This window comes from Carcharodon carcharias, chromosome 15 (assembly GCF_017639515.1).
Source record: "Carcharodon carcharias isolate sCarCar2 chromosome 15, sCarCar2.pri, whole genome shotgun sequence".
In the NCBI taxonomy this organism is placed as follows: Eukaryota; Metazoa; Chordata; class Chondrichthyes; order Lamniformes; family Lamnidae; genus Carcharodon; species Carcharodon carcharias.
The window spans coordinates 48,488,304-48,509,584 of NC_054481.1; the positions used below are offsets into that span (position 1 = coordinate 48,488,304).

General features: G+C 45.1%; 1 protein-coding gene across 1 annotated transcript in view; it reads left to right on the forward strand.

Moving 5' to 3' along the window:
* LOC121288310 (complement C1q tumor necrosis factor-related protein 1-like) overlaps positions 1-20,098 on the forward strand; it is a 37,030-nt gene extending 16,932 nt beyond the window's left edge. The window contains exons 2-3 of the mRNA XM_041206844.1: positions 14,127-14,374; positions 17,992-20,098. Of these exons, the coding sequence (XP_041062778.1) occupies positions 14,146-14,374; positions 17,992-18,548 (786 nt within the window). The 5' untranslated portion in view covers positions 14,127-14,145 and the 3' untranslated portion in view covers positions 18,549-20,098. The remainder of the gene's footprint in view (positions 1-14,126; positions 14,375-17,991) is intronic.
* Positions 20,099-21,281: the final 1,183 nt, after the last annotated feature.

Below are 21,281 nucleotides of genomic sequence, written 5' to 3' on the forward strand. Positions count from 1 at the left end.
GGGGGGCATGGAAGCTGAATGTGCAACTGCTGACCGCAGAGAACATCGAGGGGCTCAAGAGGGATTACAAAGGTTGGAGAACCGTGAAACCCCTCTTTGAGTCCCTGACACATTGGTGGGAAGCAATCAAGGGAAACATGAAGAGGTTTTTCATCCTCCAAAGCGCCCAGGAAGCTAGAAAGGAACAGAGGGAAATGTCCTGACTCCAGAAAAACATGCAGAATCTGCTCCGGCTGCAGTCGATGGGGGTCGATGTCAAGGAGGAACTCCAAGAGGTGAAGAGCCAGCAGGCCTCGCTCTTTGCCTCGGAGGCCTCCAAGATCATCTTCCGGTCCAGAGTCCCCTCCGTGGAGCAGAATGAGACGTGCTCACGTTTCTTCTTCCAAAAGGTACACAGAGAGAGCTCTGTGATCAGCAGCCTGAAGGAAGAAGACGGCTCAGTAAAGTCATCTCAATCCGACATTTTGAGGATCAGCAAAACCTTTTATGCCAGATTGTATGACATGAAGCCCACAGACAGCACGGCCTCCCATCCTGTCCTCTATCACGGAGGTCTTAGATGACAGTACGCAGGAGAGTCTGGACAAGCCGCTAAATCCTGACGAACTGACTAAGGCCCTTGAGCACTTGCGAAGAGTAAGGCTCCCGGAAGCGACAGCTTGCCGGCGGAGTTCTATTCGGCTGTGTGGGACTGGATCGGCTCAGACCTGCTAGAAGTGTACGAGAGTATGCTCCTGGCTGGCAGCATGTCAGAATCCATGAGGAAAGGCATTATCACCCTCATCTACAAGCACAAGGGGGAAAGGGAGGAAATTAGAGATTGGTGACCCATTTCACTGCTGAATGTGGACTATAAGATTCTGTCCCAGGTCATCGCCAATTGGGTCAAATCCACTCTGGAATTGGTGATCCACCCTGACCAGACCTGCGCTGTGCCCGGCAGGAAGATCTCTGACAGCCTCGCGCTGCTCAGGGATACGATTGCCTATGTGCAGGACAGGGGTGTGGATACATGCCTCATCAGCCTGGATCAGGAGAAGGCCTTTGACAGAATATCGCACACCTACATGATGGATGTGCACTCCAAAATGGGGTTTGGGGAGAGAATCTGCAACTGGATCCAACTGCTCTACACCAACATCAGTAGCACAGTCTCAATCAATGCAGATTGCTTTCCAATTAAATCTGAATCAGGCAGGACTGTCCTCTCTCCCCTGTCCTGTTTGTGTGTTGCTTAAAACCCTTTGATGAGTCCATCAGGAAGGATCCGGGCATAAGAGGAGTGACGATTCCAGGCAGTGAAGGCACTCAGATCAAAGCCTCCCTGTACATGGACGATGTCGCCGTCTTCTGCTGGGATCCGCTGTCGGTGCGCAGACTGATCCACATCTGCGACCATTTCGAACTGGCCTCGGGAGCCAAGGTAAATCATGGCAAGAGCAAGGCCATGTTCTTTGGGAACTGGGCTAACTGATTTTTTGTCCCCTTCACCGTCAGGTCAGATGGTCTGAAGGTGCTGGGGATATGGTTCAGAGGGACTGGGGCATGCGTTAGAAACTGGAAGGAGCGAGAGTCCATGGTGGAAAGAAAACTGGGCATGTGGGAGCGAAGCTCCCTCTCCATTGCCAGTAAGAACCTGGTCACCAGATGTAAAGCACTTTCGCTGTTGCTGTACGTGGCTCAGGTCTGGCCCATTCCTCCCTCCTGCGTGCTGGCAATTACTGGAGCCATCTTTCGCTTTATCTGGAGGTCAAAAATGGGTTGTGCCCACAGGGATGTGATGTACAAGCCTCTAGATAAAGGGGGGAAAAAACGTGCCCAACAGCACTCATCCTGATGGCCACCTTTTGTGTGCAGCTGCATCAAGCTGTGTGTAGACCCTCGGTATGCAAACACCAAGTGTCGCTACGTGCTGAGGTTCTACCTGTCCCCAGTGTTGCGAAGGATTGGTCTGGCCACACTGCCGCGAAACATTCTAAGTAGTTGGACTGTTCTGTACCACTTGTCCCTCGTGGAAAAATTTATGCAGAGAAACACCTTTGACCACAAGTCCATTAGGCAGTGGTCAGCACATTACACCCAAGAGGCCCTATGGGAAAAGGAGATGGTGGATCCTGTCGGATGGTTCCCCGATTAGACTGTCAAAGTCATTTGGCAGAATGTCTCATCGCCAGAACTTTCCAACAAGCACCAAGATGTAGCTTGGCTGGTGGTAAGAAAGGCCTTCCCCGTCAGATCCTTCCAACATGCCAGGAGCCTCAACCCCTCTGCACGTTGCCCTCAAGGTGGCTGTGGTAGGGGAGATACCACTGTTCATCTCCTTGTGAAATGTACCTTTGCAAAGAATTTCTGGAGAGAGATGCAGTGGTTTTTGTCGAGGTTCATCCTGAGCAGTTCTGTGACACAGGACTCTGCTCTATGGGCTGTTACCAGGGACACACTGAGACAAACATCAACTGCAGCTGGAGGTTCATTAACGCAGTAAAAGATGCTTTTTGGTCTGCCCCAAACTTGTTGGTCTTCCAGCGCAAAGAGTTGTCCCCGACCAATTGTTGCAGACTGGCACATTCCAAGGTCCAGGACTATGTGCTGAGGGACGCACTAAAGCTTGGGGCAGCTGCTGCAAAGGCCCAATGGGGAATGGTCACTGTCTAAGACCTTTCTGCTACAGTGCACGAGGGGCTGGGAAATGTATCATAATTGTATTGAAGCACCTCAGAGTGCAACATGATTAATGTCGATAAGTCCAATACCATTGAACTGTCTGACTGTCTGTAATGACCATATCGAAATGACTGTAATAGTCATTGATTGTATGGAAGCACCTTGTGATCCATGTGTAAAAGTTGAATATGATTGCATTTTTTGTGATAGCCATTTAGAAATATTTTGTAATGGTCTTTCAGATATTTTATGAATAAAGTATATTTTTCAAAAAAAAAATTGCCAGCTTGACTCAGTTAGTAGCACTCTTGCCTCTGAGTCACATTGGTTTTAAGTTCTGCTTCGGAGATTTGAGCACATCATCCAGGTTGACACTTCACTGTGGTAGTAAGGGGTAGTGCCAGAAATGTGCTCTAGAAAAACAATACCTTTCTTTTCTTTTTACACCTACCTATGTGTAGTTGAACTAGAAGGTCACCCATTCTTCCACAGAGCAGTAGTCAGGCATCTCAGGTCAAAGATTCTGCTAGACCTTTATAAGGCACATTGCAATGATCCTCCCAGTTACTGAGCTTCAAAAAGTCACAGTATCCATTGGGGAATGGGAACATCACTCCACGAGTCTGCTCATCCATACAAGCAGATCATGGCTGATCTGTCCCACAACCTCATGTATCTGGCTCCATCCTCCTCAATATCCTTAGCTAACAAAATTCAATCAATCTCAATTCTTGCCAGTTTCATTCGATGCAGCAACCACATCCAATGAGGGAGAGAGTTCCAAATTTCTATTATGCTATGTACAAAGAAGAGCTGAAGAAATAGGTGAAATGGTGAGTGCTGAAGAAGTAAGAAAGCAGTGTAAACAGCTCCCCATGTTAGATGAACTGTTGGGCCTGGATTTTCGCTCCCAGGACATTTCCTGGCTCTGCAAAATTGACCCGGGAGAAAGTACCCTAGAAGTTGGGATTTTTGTTCTGGGTTGGCAGAGTTCTCTGGGAGTCAGGCCAGGTGACTCCAGAACAAATGCAGTGGCTGCCACATGTGGAAGTGCACTGGGGAGAAGACCTGCCTCAGTGCTCCAAAACTGTGTTAAAGTTTTTTAAAAAATCATAAAACAGCCCTCCAGCCCTCATCCCTCACACTCCATTACCACCCACACACTCCCCTTGCCCATCAATGCCAAACTATGTCCCCCAATCCACCCCTGTACCCTATATGCTACCCATGCCTCTTTTCTCATTTCCATGGCCCTTTATAGCCTTGGAGCCAGCTTGGTGCCATCTCATGCCAAACCATCCCACCACCCTTTGCCTTTACACCTAATGTGTCAACTCACCCAGTATAATCATGGGCAGACCTCAGGTGCCATGCTGAGATTAAATAATGTAAAGTTCTAGACTATTGTAGGCTTTATTTTTTTTTAGCTCATTCATAAAAATCCATTTACTACATTTACATTCCTTAAATTACATAATCCCTTATAAGAACAAACATTTCATTCAAGTGCATAACCCTTTATAAGATCAAACATCAGAATTAATAGTCCCATGTCAAAGAATTTATAGCTACATGGATAAGTCAACCAAACTGTGAAATAACAGGCACCCTACTTTGATAACAGATGGTTGTGAAATCAGTCATGCACCACTAATCCAGTAATGTAGCCCTCAGGCTTATGTCAACAGACAGAGTGAATTAGCAAGCAACAATTTTTAAAAAACTCTGGAGATATTTTTTTCAAATGTTTAAAGGGCCGGACTATAAAAGTCTTCACAACTTGACAATTGCATTTTACAGTTAATTATGACACTTTTGACTGTGGCTTTGACAGTTTTACCACATTTGACAGTTGCGATGAATTTGACAGTTAATGAGTTTATCCACTTTTAATGCACATTCATTCCCACTTTTAACAATCCCTAAGGAGCATGTTACTTCTCCCAAGAGGTATCTCATCTCCCCCAAGGGCAACCTGACCTCCCCAAAAGGCATCCAAGAACTATATCCAAAGGGGTACCCTACATCTTCAAAAGGCTAACCCACTTCTGACTCCACAAAGTTGGACCTGTTCATACCAGGTCTAACCTGCGCATGTCGTGTTTCACACACCAGGTTCACCAAAATTAGATGAGTGGAGGCAGCTGTTATTTTATATGGGCAGCTGCTGCATGTAACACGTATGCACAAAGCCCAACCTGGGCCCATTCCCAACCTCGCAAAAATGATAGGTGCTGTATTTGGGGGCAGTGCTTCCAATTTTCAGCCTCCTCTGTCATTTTTACAATGAATTTAGAAAAAAATGAGAAGAATGAGACGTGATCTCATAGAAACATATAAGACCCTGAGGGGATTTGATAGGGTAGGTGCTGGGAGGATGTTTCCACTTGTGGGAGATTAGAACCAAGGGATTGAGTTTAAGAATCAGCAGTCTGCCGTTTAAGATGAAGATGAGGAAAAATTTTTCCCTCAAAGGGTTGTTAGTGTGTGGAATTCTCTTCCCCAGAAAGCAGTGGAGGCTTGGTCATTGAATTTATTCAAGGTAGAGTTAGACTTTTTGATAGAGAGTCAATGGTTATGGGGGAAAGATGGCAAAGTGGAGTTGAGACCACAGCCAAGATCAGCCATGATCTTATTGAATGGTGGAGCAGACTCCGAAGGGCTGAATGGCCTACTCTTACTCTAAGTCCTATGGCCTCAAGGAGGGCTTATGTATAGAAGTGGCTGACAATGGAATTTGGCTCATTGAAAAGGCTCTGGTGGTGGGATGGATTGATTTATAGTGCAAATATGATGGTCGTGAATTGATTTTACACCCCTCCTGATTTTCTTTTCAATCAACTTCAAAGGGAAGGAAAATTGTACAGGGATATAAATGGGCTTGGGGACACTTGCTGTGCTTATAGCCCATGACCCATCTCACACCCTCAAAGTCATTTTGGCTTATGTATAGCTTTTATTATGTGAAGTTCATAAATGATAGAACCTCGCAGTCACCAACAACTCACATTTAGATAGCAGCTTTAAAGTTGCAAAACATTCTAAAGTGCTTCACGGAAGCACAATTAAACTAAAATATACACCAAAGGCCAAAGAATATATGATGAAGCAGATGACCTAAATCTCGAGGCATTACTTGCACAAAAACCAGCCCCGCTGGGCAGGACATGTCATTTGTATGCCTTTCACAAGAACCCCGAAGCAATTGCTCTACTCAGAACTCGGTCGCTGCAGAAGACTCCTAAAAGGACAGCGGAAAGGCTTTGGGATTTCCTCAAAGCATCCCAGGAGAGATCATGGAAGGTTCTGGCTGTGACTGACCAAAATGTAGAAGGCTCATTCAGGAAATCACCGAACACATCGAGAGTCTTTGTTGGGAATGTGCAGAGGTGAAGCCTAGACATCGGAGAGAGCTCACAGATCTCCAACCAACCCATCTAACCAACTCTTCAAGCACCACTTGCATGTGAGAGAGTCTGCAGATCGCGCATTGGACTTGTTAGTCATCTGACCCATTGAACAGGAGTGGAAGTAATCATCCTCAATCCCGCATTGCTGCCTAAGAAGAAATGATTGAACTTCGTGGTTTTCAAGCAGCAGGTGAAAGAGTCAGATTAGAATAATGCTGATATGTTTGTACTTCATTTTGAGAATGATGAGCTCACAGGTCATAATGATAATAATGTGACAAAATGACACATTATACTGGCATGACTAATAGAGTCATCAACAAATATAGGAAGTTTGTCATTGAACAGGTTGAAGAGAAGACATTAGATGGTTTGTTATATTTTATGATTAAATTTTTACAATGTACCACATCTGATGATCAAAACAATTCATCACTATCTTATTACCAAATGAAGTGGAACAGATGCCCTCCTGATATTAGGTTATAATCTTGGGAAAATGTGGTGCCCTTTTCCCATTTAAAGTGAAATAGCCTTAAATCCCTATTCTCACAAATACCAAACTCTGCATGCAGCCTTTTCCCCAGGGTATGAAAACCAGACAATGAACAGAGCCTGTAAATGCTGTTTTTTAAATTGCGTTTGGAATCAGTTCTCTCTTGGATTGTAAACAGGAACATTTTCTTTGCAACTTTTGGCAGATGCCATAACTCGAGCCTGCTACCATCAATGCCAATTGCTTCCATCCTCAAAGCAATTTTTTATCACCTGTAAAACATATTTAGAAAAAAAATTGTTCTTTAGGTATTTCGCGATCACAATTGTACTTCTTGACTGTAACACAGAACATCAGCTTGGTTATAAACTCTCAGAACATTTGTCATTGAACAAACACAGATTTCCACAGCTAGTATGAATCCTAACAATATATAAGTAAGCATGGGTTAAGAAAAAACTCATTTGGTTAGACTAGTTTATGCTATCATACCCAATCTAAATTTATTGTAGGTTCTTTCCAATCATTTAATCTGAGCATTGATACGGCAATTTTTCAGTGTGCCCTATTCACTCCAAAGAATTGCTGTCAGGTGTGCCTCAGTTGCCTTGACTCTTCTTCTGAGTCAGAAGGTTGTGGGCTCAAGTCCCACTTCAGAGACTTGAGCAGAAATATCTGGGCTGGGCCTGGATATTGTCCAGGTCCTGATGCATTTGGACATGGACTGCTTCAGTATCTGAGGAGTCACAAATGGTGCTGGACATTGTGCAATCATCAGTGAACGTCCCTACTTCTGACCTTATGATGGAAGGAAGGTCATTGATGAAGCAGCTGAAGATGGTTGGACCGAGGACACTATCCTGAGGAACTCCTGCAGTGATGTCCTGGGAGTGAGATGATTGACCTCCAATAACCACAGTCATCTTCCTTTGTGCTAGGTATGACTCCAAACAGTGGAGAATTTCCCCCTGATTCCCATTCCAGTTTTGCTAGGGCTCCTTGATGCCACACCTGGTCAAATGCTGCCTTGGTTTAAGAGCAGTGACTCTCATCTCACCTCTGTAGTTCAGCTCTTTTGTCCATGTTTGAACCAAGGCTGTAATGAGATCAGGAGCTGAGTAACCCTGGAACCTGAACTGAGTGTCAGTGAGTAAGTTGTTGCTAAGCGAGTGCTGCTTGATAGCACTGTTGATGACCCCTTCCATTACTTTACTGATGATCGGGAATACACTGATGGGGTGGTAATTGGCTGAATTGAATTTGTCGTGCATTTTAGGTACAGGAGCAATTTTCTACATTTTTGGGTAGATCCCAATGTTGTAGCTGAAACAGCTTGGCTATGGGCATGGCAAGTTCTGAGCACAAGTCTTCAGTACTATTGCCGGAATGTTGTCAGGGCCTATAGCCTTTGCAGTATCCAGTGCCTTCAGCTATTTCTTGATATCATGTGGAGTGAGTCAAATTGGCTGAAGACTGGCATCTGTGATGCTGGGGACCTCTGGTAGAGGCTGAGATGGATCATCCACTGGGCACTTCTGGTTGAAGATTGTGGCAAATGCTTCAGCCTTATCTTTTGCACTGATGTGCTGGGCTCCCCCATCATTAAGGTTGGGGATATTTGTGGAGCCTCCTCCTCTATTGAGTTGTTTAATTTTCCACCACCATTCACGACTGGATATGGCAGGACTGCAGAGCTTAGATTTGATCCATTGGTTGTGGAAGCACTTAGCTCTATCTATCACTTGCTCCTTATGCTGTTTGGCATGCAAGTAGTCCTGTGTTGTAGCTTCATCAGGTTGGCACCTCATTTTTAGGTATGCCTGGTGCTGCTCCTGGCATGCCCTCCTGCACTCTTTGTTGAACTAGGGTTGATCCCCTGGCCTGGTGGTAATGGTAGAGTGGGGGATATGCCGGGCCATGAGGTTACAGCTTGTGTTTGTGTACAATTCTTCTGCTGATGGCCTACAGCACCTCATGGTTGCCCAGTCTTGAGTTGCTAGATCTGTTTGAAATCTATCCCATTTAGCACGGTGGTAGTGCCACACAACACGAAGCAGGGATCTTCAATGTGAAGATGGGACTTTGTCTCCACAAGGACTGTGCAGTGGTCATTCCTACAAATACTGTCATAGACATATGCAGCTGCAGTAGACGGGTTGGTGAGGATGAGGTCAAGTATATTTTTCCCTCTTGTTGGTTCCCTCACCACCTGCCGCAGACCCAGTTTAGCATCTATGTCATTTAAGACGCGGCCAGCTCGGTCCGTAGTGGTACGACTGAGCCACTCTTGGTGATGGACATTGAAGACCCCACCAAGAGTACATTGTGTGCCCTTGCCACCCTCAGTGCTTCCTCCAAGTGGTGCAGAGTTGTGTTGGGACTTCCAAGGGGTCCCATAGCGCATATTGGGGGAGCAGTCCAGTCTCCCACTGTCTGGAAATCGGATGATCTGGGCCATTATCTTGACATTATTACATTGCTGTTTGTGGCAGCTTGCTGTGCACGAATTGCTTGCTGACTTTCCAATAGTACAAAAGTTTCTGCACTTCAAAAAAGCATTTAATCAGTTTTAAAGCTGCTTTGGCATGTCCTAAAGTTGGAAAGGGTGTTATGTAAATGGAAGCCTTTCTTTCAAGTGAAACAAGATAAATTGACTTTCAAGTGTATAGATCTGATTCCTGAACCTTAGCCATTTTTGATGATTGATATTCCATTTATTTTGTGACTAGGGATATATCTAGGCCCATGACTTCCAAGCTCTGGGACAGAGTATCTGGTGGGTTCGAACTTCAGATAAGTAATTGCCCTATTGTGGGAACCATCCAAAAATGTGATTTAAATCACAGACTTTGGATGGTTCCGACTGGCTTACACTAAGAGCTTAACCAGGAAAAATAAGAATTAAAACCACGTCTAACTTCTGGATAGCTATTGTACTGACCTCCCCTGAACCCCCCATGGGACCCCTGGCTGCACCCCACCCAGGTTACTACGCCCACGCAACCCCCACAGGACCTCTCAAGTATTCCCACCCACCCACTACAACCCACCCGACCTCCACGGGATGCCGAATAGCCTGCACATACACACTACAACCCCCCGACCCCCACCTCGGAAACTTCCGCATCCCCTACCGACTTGCACGGGACCCCCCCGACCCCCATGGGACCCCCCCTGCACTTACCCCAACTTCCAATGGAACCCCATGACTGCCCCACAGCCCCACACTAACCACCCCACCCCCTGACCATACCGCACCCCCCCACCCCCCAACAACCACACAGGATGTCCCTACCTCCCCTTGACCTGAATGGGACCCCCTGACTGCACACCCCCTGACTGTGCACCCCCTGACTGCACGTCCCCGACTGCACTCCTTACGATTGCAACCCCTGGACTGCATCCCACCCCCGTCTGCAGCCTCCGTCAACTGCCCCCCCGGGTCTTGCTGATCGCACCCCTCCCCGACTGCACCTCGTGACTGCACTCACACAGACTGCACCCCCCCACCCCCATCGACTGCACCCCTCCCCCACAGACTGCACCCCCCATCCCCATCGACTGCACCCCTCCCTGACTGCACCCCATAACTGCACCCCCACAGACTGCGTCTCCCCCACCCCCACCAACTGCACCCCTCCCCGACTGCACCCCATGACTGCACCTGTGCAGACTGCACCCACACAGACTGCGCCCCCCACCACCTCCACCATCTCTGACCAAACCCCCCCACCCGACCACTCAATGTTCCCCCTTCCAAGCATCTGGACCTCCTCCAACCACCCGAACCCATCCCCTCCCCCCACCCCCGACTTCTCCCTCCCTCCCCGGACCAACTGCCAACCACCTGACCCCGCCTCCCCAATTCTACCCACCTATGTTACAAACCAACTTTCTCCATTGCTTGAAAGTGGCTGGACCTTTAAACTTACCTGATTTATAGCAGATAGTGCCATATAAAAAGGGGACATGGCCTATTTGCATCCAACTCGTCAGCCCTTGACAGAAGGCCTCAGGAGTGGGCTGCGCTACATAGTAATCGCCAGGCCTGAGTTGGAAGGTCAGCTGAAAAAGGATCAAAAGGATTTTGAGGGAAGAAACTCAGATCTCATTATAGAGAGGATTGTCTTAGGTATGAGACCCTGCTATGAGAGCAAGTCTACTAAGAGAGGAGAAACTTACTCTGAAGAAAGCCATTGACGTGCAAAAGTGCCATCAGCTGGAGCAAATGTTTGGCAAAACAGACCAGGCTTTGCATTATGCTGATAGACACTTCAGGCGTAAAGAACAGAATGATCACGGACAAAGGGCAGGATGCAAATACTACAGAGGACATCACACAAAGGAAAAGAAGGATTGCCCTATGTGGGGAAAACAGTGTTTTAACTGCAAGAAGCTGAATCATTTTGTGCATGAGTGTTTGGTGATAAAGAAGCAAAACAAGCCTATACAGATGGCCACAGGAGAGATATCAGCAGAAGAGTCTGATGAAGCACAGTACACAACACAACAGGTTGGTTCCGTCAAGTCTGAAGGTGATAAATGGCTTGTGACTGTTACAATGGTGACTGCAGCAGGAAAGCATCAAGTGAACTTGAAGTGTCAGATAGACACTGGTCCGTCATGTAACTTCATGACCTTCACAGACTGGTGTGAAGTGGCTCAACATGGCAATCCAAAAATGAAGCCCTCAAAAGTAAGGCTGATGGCGCGAAACTCATACCAAGGGGACAGGTTAATCTCAGAACCCAATGCAATGGCAAGAATGAAGATCTAGAGCTCCAGATCATAGGCAGTAAGCGAAAGCCACTCCTCTCAGCTGGTACAAGTCGAAAGCTTGGACTGGTAACCCTAACCATGCAAAAAGAGGTTTTCAGTGTGTCACAGCATACTAAACCATTGACTGCTGAACAGATCCTAGAGGAGTATAAAGATATGTTTGCAGGTTTTCGATGTCTTCCTGGTGAATATCATCTTGAAATAGATGAGATTGTAAGAACAAATCAGCATCTGCTGAGAAGAATTCCAGCTGACCTCAAGTCTAGCCTAAAAGGCAAAATAGAAGAGCTGGATAAGAAGGAAGTAATCAAGAAAGTAACAACTCCTACAGATGGGATTAGCAGTTTAGCAGCAGAGAAACAACTGGGAAAGCTGTGAGTGTGCTCAGACCCAAAGCATCTAAATAAAACCTGAAGAGATCTCACTACCCCATGACAACCATTGAAGAAATTTTGCCACAACTTGCCAAGGCAAAGATCTTTACTACCCCAGATGCAAAGGACGGTTACTGGCAAGTGAAGCTGGATGAAAGCAGCAGCTTTCTAACTATATTCTGGACGCCGTTCAGGAGATATAGCTGGTTGCGCATGCCATTTGACATTCCCATGGCTCCAGAAGAGTATCAACACAGACAGCATGAAATAATCAGTGATCTTCCTGGGCTGGAAGCCATAGTGGATGATCTGCTGGTCTATGGATGTGAAGAAGTAATGGAAGAAGCCATTGCTGACTACAATCAGAATCTAGTGCGACTGCCAAAGAGAGCTCGCCAGATGAAACTGCAGTTGAACAAGAAAAAATTGCATTTGAAGATTCCTGAAGTCAAGTATATAGGTTACGGACTGACAGCAAAATCTCTTCGTCCTGATTCTGAAAAGGTGAGATCTGTAGCAGTAATGCAGTGACCAACAGATGTGAAAGCAGTACAACAATTGAAGTGCTCTACTGGCCAAACATGAGAATGAAATAAGGATGGCATCAGCCAGTGCAGTGCTTGTAATGAGTACCAAGTTAAGCAAGCTAAGAACTGCTGATGAAGCATGACATCTCAGACAAACCATGATTAAGCTGAGAATAGATCTCTTCACTCCAGCAGGAACTGATTATCTTATCACCATGTATTACTATTCTGACTACTGGGAGTTAGACAGCTGACTTCAATGACCACCGGTGAGATTGTAGAAAGTGTGAAAGCACACTTCAGTCGTTACAGTGCTCCAGGCATGGTGAAGAGCAACAACGGCCCTCAGTTCATGAGTGAAGAATTCAGCTGGTTTACAAAGGATTGGGAAATTCAACACTATACATCATCTCCGCACTATCTCTAGTCAAATGGAAAGGCAGCAGGGAAAATCTCCAAAGGAATCATCAAGAAATCAAGCCAACCTAGCACAGGTGTATACAAGATAATCCTTGAGTGGAGAAAAACACTGACTGAAGGCATAGAAAGTTGATCAGGCCAAAGACTAATGTCATGCTGCAAACTACTCTTTCAATAGCAAAAAAGCTACTGAAGCCGGAAGCAGTCACAGATTGGTGTGGAAAAATCAAGGTGAAACGACAGAAAGCCAAATTTCATTTTGACAAAACTGCTAAATGATTGCCAGAGTTGAGCATTTGAAAGCCAATCAGGGTACAAACTTTCAAAGCTCTCAACAGGAATCAGCCCACATGGAAACTTGGGACATGTGTAGAGCAGTTGTCACCTTGCTCGTATGTGGTGTACATGAATGACCAAATATACCCGTGCAACCACAGGCATATACAAACAACCAAAGAAGCTGTTCCTTCACTGCAGGCTGCCGATTAGGAAGATGGGATCTCAGCAGCTGCACATAATGCAGAACAACCATCATTCCCAGAGGTCCACCAGTCCCCAACAACAGAAAGGGAACAACAACATTTACCAAGGCAACAAGAAGTGCTGTGGGAACTCCTCAGAGAGGGAATATCACCTCTTCGAACAGCCAATGACAACATGCACATGTACCATTAGCAGACCTGCATGATTTAATGACTATGCATGCAATGCATGTGCAGTGACTGTTGAGAATAATAAAGCGTTTGTTAATGCATGAGAACAGTGGGTGTATTGTGGGTAACTTGGGTAACTCACAGTTATACATGATAGTTCATGCAAATTTGTCTTTTGTTTGTTATGAAAAGGGGGATGTTTGGGATTGAAATGCAATCGTGTACTAAAGGTCCTACCTGGCTTGCTGCAGCCATGTGACCCCTGCCATGAGGCACAGGCTGGGTGCTGCCATGTTACATTCAGTTCTAATAAAGACATTGTACTAGAAGCAATGTACTCTTTGAGCTTGTAACACAAAAGAGCTGTGAGCAGGAAGCTGCAGATGGACTTATTGTGCCTGTATCTTCATTTAAGTGTTGTCAACTCAGATTGGACATGTTACTGCAGGTAATATCACATGACTTCATGCCCCCAACTGCTCCGTTCCCACCCTCCCACTATTGGTCACCTGATGTACCACTGTGGCCAGCCTTTACCAATTGGATGATATTTGACTGTCAATCAGCCTATTTCTTCCCATCACCAGTACTTTGATAACTAACAAAGTGTTAAAATAAATTTAAAAAACACATTTTTAAAAATGCAACTATGACCTTTTCCCAGGGCTTTTGCTCGAAGCAAGGCATTAATCTTTCATTCTTGGAGAGTCCGGGACAATCCTGGAGTGTTGGCAACCTCATGCTGTCTCATGGATACTAGCAGGAACAAATTTTGATTATTTTCTGTATTTTCCTGTGCACAGGTTATTCTGTTTTCAAAGTATGAAGGCTTCTGTTGCTCTGATTGTTTCCTTGCTGGCTGCTGCCATCTCACCGAAAAGAATTCACTTTCAAAAACAGACGGTCCAATCTTCATGTGTCCGATGCTGTGGTCCATTGGAGAAGCCTACATATCCATATGGATTGTCGTCCAGCCACAGGATGGCAAGTGACCATCCTACCTACCCCATGCCTGAAATCAAGCCAAAGATTGATATGACTATACTAAAAGGTAAGGGTCACAAATTTCAGCTCCTTAGTGCCTGGTTTTACGGCACCGCGAGGGCTATTTTAGTTCCAAAATGTCGTCCGTACCTCGTCAATACCCCTGTTGTGAGTCATGCCAGACCCCATTTTGGTAAAAGTGTTAGTGCGCGTAGGGAACCTCCACCAGACATATGCAGATTCAGCACATCATGATTTGTGTATCTCTGATTTGATGTCAGTGTTATCATTTTGGAGCTCAATGCTCCAGTGAATGCCACCTCTTAAACACAGACTTAACATGCATTCAGCAGCAGGAGGGACACCTCACTAGCACTATCTAAGGGATCAACAACTACCTTAGCTGCTAACTGATTTTACTGGCTGTTGCTGGGATTGTATAAGTGCTTGATGGTTTCAGAAATTCCAGAAGCTTCATGAATTTTGCATCAACACTTGCTCCCAGACATGGGTGCGGTATGACAGCACGACAGGGAGATAGAGCAGAGGTGACACAGAGCAGGGCAAGTTGCTGGAAGAGGAGGAAGGAGGGTTCTCAGCAGGAGACGATACCTGTTCAGGATGTTCAAGGACAACGCTTCTATCTGAATCTCAATGAGGAACAATGTGTGAACTGTCTGTGTGTCAGTAGAAACGTCCTCGTGAAATCTACCACTGCCTTCAGCCAGGACAGTAACCGCTGAGTGGGATGAGGATGGCGTTGCAATGGCAGTGATGGTGAACATGATCACAAACTTTTATACATTGGGCTCTTTCCAGGCTGGAGCAGATATTATTTGCAACATCCCCCAGTTTGCTATCCACAGTTGATGAAGGGACATCACAAAGGCTAAGGCAGCTAAATAGATTTCATTCTCTCATTAAGAAAGAAGCTAATGAAACGAGCAATAGCTTCTTGACAATTGCAGGCTCCTCCACAGTGCAGGGTGCCATTGGCTGCATTACCATTATTTTGTGGACACACCGCTTGTCAACTCTGAGATCTACCACAACCGAAAGGGATTCCATTCTCTAAACACACAGCTGGTGTTAACCATTCTTAGTATATATTTTATGGGTCAATGCCCAGTATCCTGGCAGTCACATTCTGTGTTAGTCCACTGTGCCATCTGCATTTGAGCTACCTCAACAAACCAGAGGCTGGCTACTGGGGGACAAGAGCGATCCTTTGAGGACTGGCTCATAACTTCAGTGTGCAACACACATGGACATGGGCAGCATGCATACAAAGAAAGCCATGCTGGCACAAAAACTGTGATGGAGCAGGCCACTGGCATGCTGAAACAATGTCTCCGCTGCCTGGACCAACGTGAAGGAGGCCTGCAGTACCTGGCTGAGCAGGTGTCAAGATTCATGGTGGTCTGTTGCATGCTGCACAACCTCAGAATCATGAAGGCAAAGATCTTGCCACTAGGTATAGGACGTGCCATAAGAGGATTAGCAGGAAGAGGAGGAGGAAGGGATGAGACCACCCTTTCTGTTCAGACTGCTGTGAATGAATCATCTGAGTGTGATAGCAGTAACCAAAACCCTTTATCCTCCATTTACCAACAGTCCCATACCTTACCTTCATTCTTTACTGACCATTAATGTCCCAGATTTCTACAACAGTATTAGCAGGAGTGACCACCACATGGTCCTTGTGGGTTTACAGTTCCATCTTCAAACCGAGGACACCATCCTCAATGTTGTGTGGCACTACATTGTGCTAAATTGGATAATTCATAACACATCTAGCAACTCAAAACTGGGCATCTATGAGGCACTGTGGGCCATTGGCAGAAGCAGAATTGTATTCAACCTCAATCTGTAACCTCATGGCCCCACTCAATCGTTACCATTAGGGGGATCAACACTGGTTCAATGCAGAGTGCAGGAGGGCATGCCAGGAGCAGCACTAGGCATACTAAAAATAAGGTGCCAAACTGGTAAAGCTTCAACACAGAACACCATTAATGTTAAACAGTGGAAGCAACATGTGATAGAGATTAGTAATCCCATAACCAACAGATCAGATCAAAACACTGCAGTCCTGCAACACTCAGTCATGAATGGCAGTGGACAATTAAGCAGTTAAGCAGAGAAGGAGACTCCACACATATCCCCATCCCCAATGATGGGGAAGTCTGGCACATCGGTGCAAAAGACAAAGCATTTGCAGCCGTCTTTAGCCAGAAACACTAAGTGGGTGATCCATCTCGGCCTCCTCCTGAGGTCCCCAGCTTCACAGATGCCAGTCTTCAGCCAATTCACTTCACTCCACATGATATCAAGAAACGTCTGAAGGCACTGGATACTGCAAAGGCTATGGGCCCTGACAACATCCAGGCTATAGTAGTGAAGATTTGTGCTCCAGAACTAGCTGCACCCCTGCCAAGCTGTTCCCATACTGGCATTTACCCGGCAACGTGGAAAATTGTCCAGGTACGTCCTGTCCTCAAAAAGCAGGACAAATCCAATCTGACCAATCATTGTCCCATCTGTCTACTCAATCATCGGCAAAGTGACAGAAGGTGTTGTAGACAGTGCTATAAAGCAGCACTTACGCAACAACAGCCTGCTCACCGGTACTCAGTTTGGGTTCCACCAGGGATGTGGATTTAGATCTCATTACAGCCTTGGTCCAAACACAGACTAAAGAATTCCAGAGGTGAGGTGAGAGTAATTGCCCTTGACATAAAGGCACCATGTGGCCAAGTGTGGCATCAGACAGCCCTAGCAAAACTGAAGTCATACCTAGCACAAAGGAAGATGGTTGTGGTTGTTGGAAGTCAGTCATCTTAGCTCCAGGACATCACTGCAGGAGTTCCTCAGGGTAGTGTCCTAGGCCCAATCATCTCCAGCTGCTTCATCAATGACCTTCCCTCCATCATAAGGTCAGAAGTGGGGATGTTTGCTGAAGATTGTACCATGTTCAGCACCATTCGCGACTCCTCTGATACCGAAGGAGTTCATATGCAGCAGGACCTGGACAACATTCAGGCTTTGTCCAATAAACGGCAAGAAACATTTGTCCAGCACAAATGCCAGGCAATGACTCACTTTCAAGATGTCTCAGATTAGGAACACATTTACCATCACAGGCAAAGAAGGCAACTGTGACTGGGCAATTATGTAAAATGGTTTATTTCCATTGTTATGTATAAAGTAGACTTGACTATTCTTTATTTAAAAAAATCCACAGCATTTAATACCTTTAAGATATGATGCAATAAACTGGAGATTGGTGAAGTCTTTCTGAGATATTTATATCACTCAGAACATTTACTCTTAACATTCAAGAATATGATTGCTCCCTTATTCCTCACTTTGTAGAGAGCTTGACTGAGTCTACAGCATACTGGATCAAATGATACAATGAAGGAAAAATGTCGGATAAGCATTTTTCTCCCATTTCCTAATGATGAGAATAATCTTTTCCATTATACACACCATAGTAGTGTCAGCAGACATAGCTGATATAAAGATAAGGTCCTGGTGGCAGCTGGCCCTTGTGGAGTATAATCCAGGATAGGCCAGTTGTTCTGTTTCTATGCTGTAGGTTCAATGTAATTCTACGTAATTTTCACACCTCCAAAAAATAAGCATGAATAAAAAACATTGAATGTTAATCTCTCTATATAGGCTCCAAGGGAGAGAAAGGGGAGAGAGGAATGCCAGGAAAAACAGGCAAAGCAGGACCCAATGGTTCCAGTGGTACCACTGGCCTCAAGGGAGACAAAGGACAAGCCGGCATTCCGGGGCACAACTGCAAGCAGCATTATGCAGCATTCTCGGTCGGCCGCCGGAAGGGGGTCCAGAGCAAAGAACTCCAGACGCAGCTGATTTTTGACACTGAGTTTGTCAACCTTTACCACCACTTCAATATGTTCACTGGCAAGTTCTACTGCTACGTCCCAGGGGTCTATTTCTTTAACCTCAACGTGCACACCTGGAACTTTAAAGAAACGTACCTCCACCTCATGCGCAATGGTGAGGAGGTGGTGATCCTGTATGCTCAACCCAGTGACCGCAGCATCATGCAGAGCCAGAGTGTTATGCTGGACCTAAGCGACAAAGATGAGGTTTGGGTGCGTCTCTACCAGGAGAACAGGGAAAACGGCATTTACAGCGGCGAGGGTGATGTCTATATCACATTCAATGGCTATTTAATCAAGGCAGCAGCAGCAGAGGTGGATTAGGAGGGCAGTAGGCAGTGCAGTGGCACAAGCCTGTTGCATCATTCAAGTTAGATTGTGGCTTAAAAGGGATTACATTGTGAGGACAGGCTGTATAGACTAGGTTGTATTACCTTGAGCATGGAAAATTAAGGTGTGGTCTAATTGAGATGTTTAGGATGATTAAAGGGGCTGATAGGATAGATAGAAAGAAACTATTTCCTCTGGCACAAGAATCCACAACTAGGGACGTAATCTTAAAATTAAAGTTAGGCTCTTCAGGGACATGTCAAGAATTTCTTCACACAAAGGGTAGTGGAAATTTACGCTCTCTGTCCCAAAATATCTGTTGAGGATGAGGGGTCAATTATAAATTTTAAAATAGATTTTTGTTAGGCAAGTGCATTGAGGAATATGGAACCAAGGTGAGTAGATAGATCAGCCGTGACATAATTGAATGGCCTACTCCTGTTCCTTTGCATTTAACTCATCTATGACTCGTCTTTGATCAATATCCCTTGAAATCCTTCCCCAATATAAATGTGTCAATCTCAGTCTTGAACATTTTAACTGACTCCCAGAATCCACTGCCTTTTGAGGGAGAAAATTCCAAATTTCCACTACCCTTTGGTACAAAAGTGCTTCTTGGTTTTTGAATCCTGAACATCTAACTCTCATTATACTCGGCCAGCATTTTGAAGTTGACTGTGTTCAGGCAGTTCTCACAATCTGAATTCTGATAAAGGTCATTGACCTGAAACGTTAATTCTGTTTCTCTCTCCAAAGAAGCTGCCTGACCTGCTGAGCGTTCTCAAGCATTTTCTGCTTTTATTTCATATTTTGAGCATTTGCAGTATTTTATATTGATTTTAGTTCTCATGACCTTACTTGTTCCTCCTTTCTTGTTTTACAACTTTCCCCGCACCCCCAGGTGAATAACTGGCATCACACATATCAACAACTTGCATTCATATAGTGTTTTTAACATAGTCAACCATCCTGCGACGCTTCCCAGGAGCATTACCAGACAGAATTTGATGCAAAGCCACATAAAGATGTGTTCGGGCAGGTGGTTAAAGCTGGAGAGGTAGAGAGGCCGAGAAGTTTAGGAAGGGAATTCCGGAGCTGGCAGCCTAGACAACTGAAGGCATAGCCTAGAGGAGTGAATTACATACGTGGCCAGAATTGGAGGGGCACTGGATCTCGGAGGGTTGTATGGCTGTAGGAAATTACAGCTATAGGAAAATCTAAAAATAAGGATGAGAATTTTAAAATTGTGGTGTTTCCAGACCAGGAGCCAATGTAGGTCAGCAAGCACAGGGATGATGAGTGAATGGGACTTTGTGCGAGTTAGGCTATGGGCTGCAGAGTTTTGGATGACCTCAAGCTGGATTCCAGGAGTTATCATAAATCAATGGCACTGTCACTGGATCCTTTTATATAATTGGGAAATTACAAAGTTAAGTAACTGTCTATTGAAGTGATGGATCACTCTTAACTCATTATCCATTATGACACACATTTCTATCCTTGTATACATGTTACACTTTCTAATAAAAAGAGGACATTGTGTGCTTTTCTATGTTTCCTGTCAGTTGCCTCATAGTAACTCCAGGGAAGTTAAAGTCTCCCTGGCCTTCATTTTGATATGTTTTTAGTATGGCACTACTACAAACAGAAATACTACAGTAGTTAAGCTACTCAGATTTCAGAAGCAGTTTTGTTGTTGTAAAATTAATTCCCTACAACAGGATAAACGTTTTGAAGCCATTTCATTTAAAACAAAGAATGCAAGAACTTTTAGTTCTTTTTCTGTCTTCCTCCCCAATTTTTTCTCCTTTCCCATTTACTCTTTTCCCTACTTTTATTTTTTAACTTTGATTTTGCTTTCAACAACATGTAACCCAATGACATGTTAAATTGAGGCCTTGACTGCCCTCTGAAGTAGGCCTGAATACTCTGTTATGAAGATGTGCTCTTTGACAAGTAATGATTTTTAATCTACCAGCTGGAAGTATGAATTACACTTTCAAAAAAAGACATTTTAAAAACACATACTAAAGTGACTTGAGCTCACAGCCAAGATGGCTACCTAATTTACATTACTGTATGTTCCACCTTCCAGCCCCATTGAGATTGAGACGGCATGTCTGCAAAATTTCACCAAAGCCAATGACCTCAGAGGAATATGAATGAGCCATATTTCCTATTCCATTAGCACAATGTCCAGGTACTCAGCTGGGCGGAGACAGACCACAAAACCTAATCACTTGAACTATGGGACCTTGGATAAGGGGGGAATTCTCACCTAATCAAGTTACAATTGCAATACGTGATCATATTGAATTACTGGTCAGCTGGAGAGGGCAGTCACATGATAAGCCAACCCTTTGTATGTTTTAAGCACATATTTTCTTAGCAACACTGAGAACAAGCAGCTGAGAAGTGGAGAGAGGTCCTTCCTCTCTCTCTCTCTCTCTCCACCCAACTTGCAAGCTCTTGGGCCCTGTCTGCTATTATTTGACAGTTTCTCTACGTGCAGCAGACAGAGATTTTAAAGAAAGAACTTAACAACACAGCTCTCTCTCCAGAACAACAGATAGACCATCAATCTACAGTCCTAAACCGCCTAGGGCTGAAAGCAGAAAAACACAGAGTGAAAGCCGCAAGTCCACCGGATTCAGCCCAAAGCCAGCCGAGTCACCAAACTACAGACTGTGAATTCCTTTTAACTTTCATGGACTTTAATTTGGCCAA